At 38.2% G+C, this 10003-nt stretch overlaps 1 protein-coding gene across 1 annotated transcript in view; it reads left to right on the top strand.

Annotated features, from left to right (window-relative positions):
- The window catches only part of LOC111144905 (activating signal cointegrator 1 complex subunit 1), a 97696-nt gene that overhangs the window by 1074 nt on the left and 86619 nt on the right, over positions 1 to 10003 (top strand). The window contains exons 2-4 of the mRNA XM_022499501.1: positions 780 to 924; positions 2084 to 2183; positions 6729 to 6826. Of these exons, the coding sequence (XP_022355209.1) occupies positions 813 to 924; positions 2084 to 2183; positions 6729 to 6826 (310 nt within the window). The 5' untranslated portion in view covers positions 780 to 812. The remainder of the gene's footprint in view (positions 1 to 779; positions 925 to 2083; positions 2184 to 6728; positions 6827 to 10003) is intronic.

The raw sequence follows: 10003 nt of genomic DNA, 5'->3' as shown, positions 1-10003 counted from the left end.
AAGGAACTCCTGTTTCCTTAATTCTTGATTCATTAAGTGGTGATTAGAAGCTTCTCAGTGAATGCTGCACATTTTTGAGTAGTGGCCTATAGAAATGGATTCCTCCTCTCAGCAATGTGTTTTGAAGAACCACGTTGGTTAAGTCACATTTCAACTGGATCTAATTTTGAGGTATATATTTCTAGCACCTCTGAAGGTACTTAGGGGTTATCCTCCAGCCCCAGGATGAGTGTGCTAAACATTCCTAATGCTCTAAATTATTGCTGGATAAAAGGAGTGAGCCCTTTAGCAAATGGTTAGATAAACACAGAAGGTTGTATCTTCTTTGAGGTTAAAATAATAAAGAGACATCTATTCTCTCCAGTCATGGACAGACTGTATAGAGAGGGCTGACTGTCTTTTAATCACCTTTTCTTAGAGTGCTGAAACAGTTTACAAATTACTGTCCAGGGGTGCCCAGCTGGCTCAGTTGGTGGAGGCGGCAACTCTTGATCTGGAGATTGTGAGTTTGAGTCTGGTGTTGGTTGTAGAGATTACTTAAAAAGAAAACCTTTGAAAACAAAAATTACTGTTTAGAGTGAGCCGGGAATGGAATAATGCTGTTGTGGAAAATAAAGCAATTGATTTGAAACACCTTGCAGATAGGGGAAATCCAGTGGAAACAGTGCTGCTTTTAGGATGTGCTGTGAACTGATGTCCCAAATACATAATGATCCATAAAATAGAGATAGAGTTTTTATTTTTGATTGAAAAAGGTAAGGGGGTCATTTATTTTTCAGGATTTCGTTAGGGTATTGTTTGGTGAAAGTATCATGGAAGTTCTGCGCCCACAGCTTGTAAGAATTGGCGGACGGATTTATAGAAAAAATCCCATTCAAGAACAGACCTATCAACATGAAGAAGAAGATGAAGACTTCTATCAAGGTAATCCTAGTTGCTCTTTACGCAGATTAGTACCATGTTCTCTCCCTTTGTGGAAGCAGTGCTTTGTTTTGTTTCAAAGTGTTTCTATGTGAGCACTGAAATTTGAGATGTTTGACCTCTGCCTAGTTCCATTGTGTTGATGACTAAGGGGACTGGTGATTTTCAATTTGATGAGGCATTCTCATTTGCACTTCCTAAATCATGTTTCATCTTTGTGCAGGGGCTTAAATGTAATAAGGGGTAATTTTAGTAAACTATTAGTGTTAACCATGAATATTCTGTGACAAAATTAAGTTCTTTCATCTGTAAAGTTGTGAAATATATATGTAAATTACTGAAGTAAGTGAAATATGTATTTTGTCCAGTACCTCAAAATGTTAACTGTTAATACTGTTATGCTGTTATTTGTCTCTTCTTTGAACTCATACAGGCAGTTCCAAATATACAACTAACATAGCTTTATTATTACAGAAGAATAATTTTAAAAAGTGAGCTTGACAGTGGAGATGGATGATGATTATTTTCAAGCCAATTAACTTGGGCTTGGGTTTAATGCGTAAATAGGGCCTTTCAGGTTCTCTGCTTCCTTTTCCTTTTGGTTTATACGTTTTACCTTCAGGCCCTAAGCTTTGGGGGTTAGTCTTCCTTCTGGTTTTCCCATGGTTTCCCTTTGGCCTTAGGAACTTGATCTTCTTTACTTGACCCTCTTGTCTCTTTGCCTGGTGAGATGGAGTAAGTTCTTCTGCTACCATTCCTGTCTCATTCACTGAAGTAATTTTGTGTCTTAATACTAAAAACTGCTTACTTGCACACTGTAAGAGGATACATTTGTTATATGTGAATTATATCTCTATAAAAAAATAGAAAAAGATCTTTATTGTGTCTTAGCTTTTGGGAGAAAACAGTTAAATAGTGGTATGTATGTACTATTTTTCCAAAGTGCTAAGACTGGAAGATTTAAAATAGTCATTTGTTTTTTTTTCTTTTTCTTCTGAGAGCAAGTGAGAGGACTGTCAGAGCAGTGTTGTGCAATATAAAGTGCTGGGCTGTTCTTTGTGTGTGTGTATTTTTTTAAATCTTGAGCGTGGTTGGCCAGTGGGGAGAAGACTGTTGTCCACAGAGCAGCCACTGTGAGCGAGATGTTCTGGTTTCTCTGCAGGCTTCGTGGAGTGTGCAGAGGAGCCCTGTGATGCTTATGAGGTGGTGCAGACCCAGCAAGGTTTCCGGTGTACCGTGAAGGCCCCCAGCTTGCTCTACAAGTGAGTGAGTGTCTCTGCCACCCCCGCCCCCACCAGCTTCATGGGACACACTTCCAGGAAACTCAACAGGAACTGACTCTTTTCCAGTGCTTAATTACTAATGACCAAACAATTTAGTGTTTTATGTCCTCGAATTTCTAAGGACTGATTATGGATCAATGTCATCATTCCAAATGTATCACTAGGTCCTGTTGATTTTGCCTCTTAAATAGTTTTTGAATCTACCACTCATTCATTCTTTACTGAAAGACCAGAACCCTGCTTCATCTTTGTAGATTACTTCAAATAGCCACCTTACTAGGCTGTCCACATTGATTATTATTCTCCTTCCAAACAGTTCTTCACATTGAGGGTGCAGTGATCTTTCTAGAAGGCAAATGTGATCACTTCCTATGCTTAAATCTGTCAACATCCCTCCACTGAAGATGGAATTGTTCCATTGGAGTGATGGAATCTTGAATGTGACTTAGCCAGCCCTGCATTTTTCAGTCACAACTCATATCACTCTTTTTCTGGTTTTGCCCTTAAGCCTGGCTAGTTTTCAGTTTGTGAAATGTGCTTTGTTCCTTCCTGCCATAGAGCTTTGTCATATGCTGTTCTGTTTGCCTTATAATCTCTCTTCCTTACATGGTTTTATTATTCTTCCTTAGTGAACCTTGCTCACCACCATCATCCCTACCAACCACACTGACTACTATATGTTTTCATAACACCCTCTACCTTTCCTTTGTACAGTTTTTCAGCCATGTGCTTTACACTTATGTGCTTACTATTGGATGTCTTCTCCACAAGATGGGAGACTTCTAGAGGGCTGTAATGTGTCTGTTCCATTAGCCTCCAATGTTTGTCGAAGACTGGTATGCTTTCTCCAAGGTTGTCGTTATGAATTTGCTTGGAAACTTTTTGATCACTTTAGTCGTGGGTTGCTTGCTTGTGTGATTGCCCACATTCTGTCTCATGGTTTAGCTTATCGTCTGCCTTCAGCTCAGGTCTTGACCTCCAGGCCCTGGGGTCAAGCCCCAAGTCTTTCTCTCCTTCTCCCTGTGATCATGCTGTCTCTCTGTATCTCTCTGTCTCAAATGAATACATAAAATCTTTTTTTGAAAAATATTTTATTCTTTTAAACAATATTTTATTTATTTATTTATTTATTTATTTGTCAGAGATCACAAGTAGGCAGAGAGGCAGTTGGGTGGGGGTGGGGGGAAGCAGGCTCTCTGCTGGGCAGAGAGCCTGACTCGGGGCTCAATTCCAGGACTCTGAGATCATGACCTGAGCCGAAGACAGAGGCTTAACCCACTGAGCCACCCCAATAAATAAATAAATAAATAAATAATTTTTAATTTTAATTTTTTTATTTATGCCCCAATAAATAAAATCTTTAAAAAAACAAATAAACATAGCTTATGTGCCTAACTGGCTTCTTTTGGGTTTACATCTCTGGAGACAGACTGGTCTAGGAAGCGTGTAAATTGTTTTTCTGTGTTGTATCAGGTGACTCAGGTCTGTTCAAGCTCCTCTGTTAAAGGAGATCTACAAATATGGAGTCATATACCTTTAAGCTCCATGAAGCAAATAATTTTATTTTCACCAATCTTGAAAATATTCTGCAACACCTATTGAGGATGAAATTCTTCTGTGGGAATGTGGCCAAATGGGAAACCAGATGCTAACTCTGACAGCTCATTTTCCTTTAAGGTTCCAGTGACATTTTCTTCTAAGAAACAAGATTTTAGAAAGTCACCGTTTAGTTTCTTGATGAAATCGGTGTAACCGTTTTCCTCACTGCGTATATTTGCCACCACTGACGTGTGTAAAAATTCCTTAGATGTCTGATTCCAACTTGACGATCTTCTGAATTCTGTATATTCTAAGTATCATTGTATTCTGGATGACTTGCTTGTTAGATTAGTATTGATTCTGCTTAATTATAATTAATACACTGAATTTACTAGGACAGTTTCTTTCTTATTAATCATTTCTGTAAGTTCATTTGGATCTAGGAAGAAATTACTTGACCAAACTAATTTATAATCAAATCCTAATTGTTGTAACTCTTATCCATGGACTAGATGTAACTCATTAGTTCTCGACGTTAGGTGCACATTAGAAGTACCTGGGTAAGTTTCAAAATTCCCTATACTTAGGTGCACCCTAGGCCAATTAAATCAGAATCTCTGGGAGCTGGACTCAGGCATCATCATCATCATCATTATTTTTTAAAAGATTTTATTTATTTATTTGACAGAGAGAGAGATCACAAGTAGGCAGAGAGGCAGGCAGAAGGAAGCAGGCTCCCTGCCGAGCAGAGAGCAAGATGCGGGGCTTGATCCCAGGACCCCGAGATCATGACCTGAGTCGAAGGCAGATGCTTAACACACTGAGCCACCCAGGAGCCCAGGCATCATTATTTTTTGAATCACCCCAAGGTGATTCCAGTGTAGCTAAGATTGAGAACTACTTGATCAGGTAGGAATTTCTACTTAAATCTTTAATAAAAGAGTCACCTTTTCATGTGTATCTCCTATTACTGTAGTGAATATTTTAGTCTCTGGCTATACTCTTAATTGGAAGGATGCCATTATGGGCTTAATGAGGATAATATGGACTGTACTGAGCTACATGCCAATCACCGGGAAGCCCTTTTATACAAGATCACGTATAATCCTTACAACAACATTATTATACTTTGGTGTTATTCACTCCATTTTTGTAAGTGAAGAAATGGACTTAGAGTGGTTAGATGACTTGCCCAAAACTTGAGTCTAAACTTCTGTAACCTCAACCACTTCTTTTCTTAGATGCCTAGACTATTAATAACACCTTAAGCCAGCTACTTGTGTGTATGTGTGTGTTTTTAAAGATCTTATTTTTAGGAGCACCTGGGTAGCTCAGTGGGTTAAAACCTCTGCCTCAGGCTCAGGTCATGATCCCAGCGTTCTGGGATCGAGCCCCACATCAGGCTCTCTGCTCAGCACAGAGCCTGCTCACCAGCCCCCCACAAACGGCCCGCCTCTCTGCCTACTTGTGATCTCTGTCTATCAAATAAATAAATAAAATCTTTAAAAAAAAATAAAGATCTTATTTTTAAGCAACTCCACACACCAGCTTGGGGCTTGAGTTCACAACCCCCAGATCAAGAGTCGCAGGCTCTGGACTGAGGCAGCTGGGTGCCCCAGGCCCGCTGCTTTTTGTAAGGGGCTTCTCTACTAGCCACATGCTAACCAACAGTAGCCTGGGTGAAAGTACTCCTTATTGATAAGGCCTGGAAAGACAAGAGCCTGACGAAGTGGGTGCCATAGAATCTGTAGTCCAAGCCCAACACAGAGAAAAACTGGAGGGAAATTGTTGTGTTTCAGTCCTCTTCTAAACATCCTATTTTTGTTTTTGTGTTTTCAAACTGGCTTACTACAGTAGATCTTAATGGAAAGAATTGGACTGGTTATTCCAGGTAAAACAAATGCACAGTTTTAGACCTAGTCACCCATGTAGTTGGGCACTGTAATTGAAATCATAGAAGCTGAAATACTGTTGATAGTGGGGGAGTTTTATTCTCTTTATAGTCCTGTCTTTGAGTCTTTAGTGCTTTATGGACTCAAACTTTTCTCCTGGGATCCAGTAGTCTCATTTACTGTAGCACGTCTTATCACTGTGGGTTCCAGAAGATAACCCTGGATTGTCAGAATTATTTATTCTAGGAGGGCCAGGCAATTAATGTAAATGAGTCACAGATGGTTGATGCGGAGTAGATGAAAGGCAATAGGGAGTGATGGGGATTGCGATGAATTCATGTTCGATTTTTAGGGACAAGAGCTTACTCTAGCCAATTATTGCCATGAGTTGTCAGATCTTCTGATTTTTCGAAAGAACCTGGAAATCTCCATTTTTGGGTGAAATTTTCCAATGTTTTGGTGAAATCTCCTGAACAAAATGTGTACATGCTGAATGCAGCTTGAGGGTTACGTGTTTACTCTTGTTGCTTTCAAAGCTGTTTTGAATAGTCTGTCCTAAATGGTGGACCTTTCTCTTTGCTAAGCTCTTTACCCTTAGTTTATTAATCAGGGATAATTCTTTTAGGATGAACTCCTACTATAGTTAATTTGCTCCCCAAAGGACAGTGTTTTCCCCAAACTGTAGACCCACTGGTTGCTGGAAGTGCCCTTTGAGACGATGCCAGCTTTCTTTTCAATGAACAGCAGACCCAGATTTTGAATCTAATATTGAAGACCAAGCAGGTGTTGGGCATGGCCTGGTTATTTCTGTTTATTCATTAAATTGACTGTAGGGCGTCATTTTGCCAATGAGTACAATGCAACACATTCTATAAAGCTATATGACTTGTAATTTCCTCTACAAATATTGAGCCTTTACTAAAGCACTTTTCTTTAAGGGAGTGGCCACATATGATTTAAACATGAAATTTAAATAATTTCATTTAACCATTTTAATCATTTCATTTTAACCATGAAATGATTTAAACATGGAATTCTTTATTCTGGTACATTTGACTTAATATTCTTCTGTTAATTTTTCTCTATATTATAGGCATATAGTCGGAAAAAGAGGGGACACTAGGAAGAAACTAGAAGTGGAAACCAAAACTTCTATTAGCATTCCTAAGCCTGGACAAGAAGGAGAAATTGGTGAGACTCGGTATATATGTTATATTTAGTTATATTTGCAATCACTTTTGCATGAGTATGGAATAGTGTGACCCAATGGAGGTATTTAGTGGTTGTATTCTTTCTTTCTTTCTTCAAGCATTCCTGGGTAGGATTGAATAGTGACTATATTCTTTTTGGGGTTCTGTAGCAATTGGCCTTTTTATACCAGCATCAATCTCCTAAATGAAAAAAGATGTAGTTATACAATCTTATCTTGAAATTGAGTATCTGGGCCTTCACTGTGTACTTTACTGTGTACTGATGTTATAAAGCTTCCAGATTTTGTTGTGTATTAGGAGAATAATTTTATGCTTTACTAGCTTGAAATGGAGTTTGTGAATTGTTTCAAGTTAGAATTAGAGAAAACCAGCAAGGTCAACAAATTTGCGATAAAATTCAGCCCTTTTGAGAAGGGTTCTCTTGTTTTTACCTGCTTTGTAGACTGGGAAGGATATTATAAAAGTAATGATTAAAATAACAACCCGATGAGTGCTGTGAAATGTGTTAGCCTGGTGATTCACAGACCTGTCCTCCTGGGGCAAATAATACGTTATATGTTAAAATAAATAAAAAAATAAATAAATAAAATACTAAAAACAAACAAATCAACCTGAATCAAGTAACTGCTCAAGTGAGGAAAAATAGTTCAATATAAATCAAGTCAGAAAGTGTGTGTACCAAGCACCACTGTGGACCAAGGGCACAGGCTTGTGTTGTAAAAGGGCTGTGAGTGAAGGGCACTATAGGGACAAAATTTGAGGAAACTCATTCTAAAATGATAGAACTTTTTCAAAGTCAAGTAAGTACAGCAGCCTCCAATAATACATTTATTATAAATACCCATAGGTTTTATTAAGTTTTAGGGTAAAAAAAATTACAAGTGTTCTCATTTTGGGCTGTGTAAGAATCATAACAGATACAACACAGTTGAGTGTAGACCAGTGCTGTCCAAAAGGACTTTCTATGATGACGGGAATGTTCTCTCCCTCCACTGTCCAGTACGGACGTCACTAGCACGTGTGATTGTGAGTACTGGAAATATGGCTAGTGTGACTGGGGAATTGAACTTTTAATTCCATTTCTTTTTAATTCATGTAACTTTTCATTTAACTGGTTGCATGTGGACTCTTGTGTTGGACAGCAAATGCTAGAGTTTTCCCCAGCCCTTTAGTAATATTAGCAGACACTAATGTAAGAACTTCAATGACATTTTTGAAGGACTTTCATTAAAATATTTAGCTCTTTAGAATTACAGATAGAAAAACCCAGGTCTTTCCTTAAATTTTAAAGTTCAAGCTACCATGGTGCCTGGGTGGCTCAGATGGTTAAATGTCTGCCTTTGGCTCAGGTCATAATCTCAGGGTACTGGGATTGTGCTCCATATTAGGCTCCCTGATCAGCAGGGAGTCTGCTTCTCCCTCTTCTTCTCCCTCTGCCTCTCCCTGCTGCTTGTGTGTTTTTCTCTCAAAGGAATAAATAAAATCTTAAAAAAAAAAAAAGTTCAAGCTACAAGTATTGAAGTAATTTTATAATTGCAGTAAAGCTTATTTCATCATCTAGTTTTTTTTTCTGATTGTAAATTAATACATGCTTTCAAAAAAACCTCAAAGTTTTTATAGAAATTATATGTAAGATATAAAGGGGAGTCTTGTAATACGAACCTCAGACATAATCACTATTAATAGTTAAATAGAGTCTTCCTTTTTTGTATCCGTAGAGTAACTATAATAATTTTTATTGCAGTAAAAATTATAACATGCTATAAATATGGAGATTTTAGCCATTTTAAGATGCCAGAGTCATTCTAAAACCTTTCCAAAAAAGGGTAGGCAGGTTGTAAAGATTCCATTTTGACTTAGAAAGTACAAATATTTCAATGTGAAACCCAGTGTGTCTAATCATTAAAAGTAAGAATTTAGTGGAACTAATTTAATTGAAAAACAAGAGGATAAATGGGCCTATTGGTCTTTTAGGGAGGTAAAATATAGAAAAATCAAATTTGTTGTTTAGAGTAAATTGAGTTGTAATATGAGACTAAGGCAGGTTGTGGCATTTGTTGCCATTTATTCATTTTCTTTTGCCTCTCCCAAATTAAAGCTAATAAGGAAAGAAATGATGTAGTAGGTTTTAATTTGTCCTCTCAACAAGGATCTGGTTATCTAGTCTGTTTTGAAGTCTAACAAAATGATATTGTTATTGTAGTTAGAGAATTGGTTTTTAGAAGTTTAATGTTAATGCCTTTAATTCTCTTTTTCCTATCTATCTCTTGTTATAGTCCCTAAACCCTTGCCTCGCAAATTCTGGTCTTCTCAGGCGTTAGTGTTTGTAGAATATTTCTTTTCTTTTTTTTTTTTTTTAAGATTTTATTTATTTATTTGACAGACAGAGATCACAAGTAGGCAGAGGAACAGGCAGAGAGAGAGAGAGGGGATAGCAGCTCCCCGCTGAGCAGAGAGCCCGATGTGGGGCTTGATCCCAGGACCCTGGGATCACAACCCAAGCCGAAGGCAGAGGCTTTAACCCACTGAGCCACCCAGGCACCCCTTGTAGAATATTTCTAACCTCATTTTATTTGCTCATTAGTCATTAACTGATCAACTTTGAATCTTTTCTGGAAATCAGACTGAGCACCTTTCAGTGAATGCCCTTTTCAGTTTACTGTGTTACAAAGATGAAACCAACCTCTTTTTTTTTTTTTTTTTAAAGATTTTATTTATTTGTCAGAGAGAGAGAGGGAGAGAGAGCGAGCACAGGCAGACAGAATGGGGCAGAGGCAGAGGGAGAAGCAGGCTCCCTGACGAGCAAGGAGCCCGATGTGGGACTCTATCCCAGGACGCTGGGATCATGACCCGAGCCGAAGGCAGCTGCTCAACCAACTGAGCCACCCAGGCGTCCCTGAAACCAACCTCTTAATGAAAAAGAATAGATTTAGCATTTTGTACCAGACTTTTACAGAAATAAAACATAAACATAAGTTTTAAGCTTCCTTCCCTTCTGCTCCTTTTCCTTTTAGTTTCTGAGCAAATTTTTGGTCTTTGGCAGAGATAATTTTTTTTTTAAAGATTTTATTTATTTATTTGACAGAGATCACAAGTAGGCAGAGAAGCAGGCAGAGAGAGAGGAGGAAGCAGGCTCCCCGCTGAGCAGAGAGCCTGA

This window comes from Enhydra lutris, unplaced genomic scaffold (genome assembly GCF_002288905.1).
Source record: "Enhydra lutris kenyoni isolate GAN:26980312 unplaced genomic scaffold, ASM228890v2 scaffoldscaffold12, whole genome shotgun sequence".
Classification (NCBI taxonomy): domain Eukaryota; kingdom Metazoa; phylum Chordata; class Mammalia; order Carnivora; family Mustelidae; genus Enhydra; species Enhydra lutris.
The sequence above is the reverse complement of the archived record's forward strand: the minus strand, read 5'-3'. Positions and strand labels throughout refer to the sequence as shown.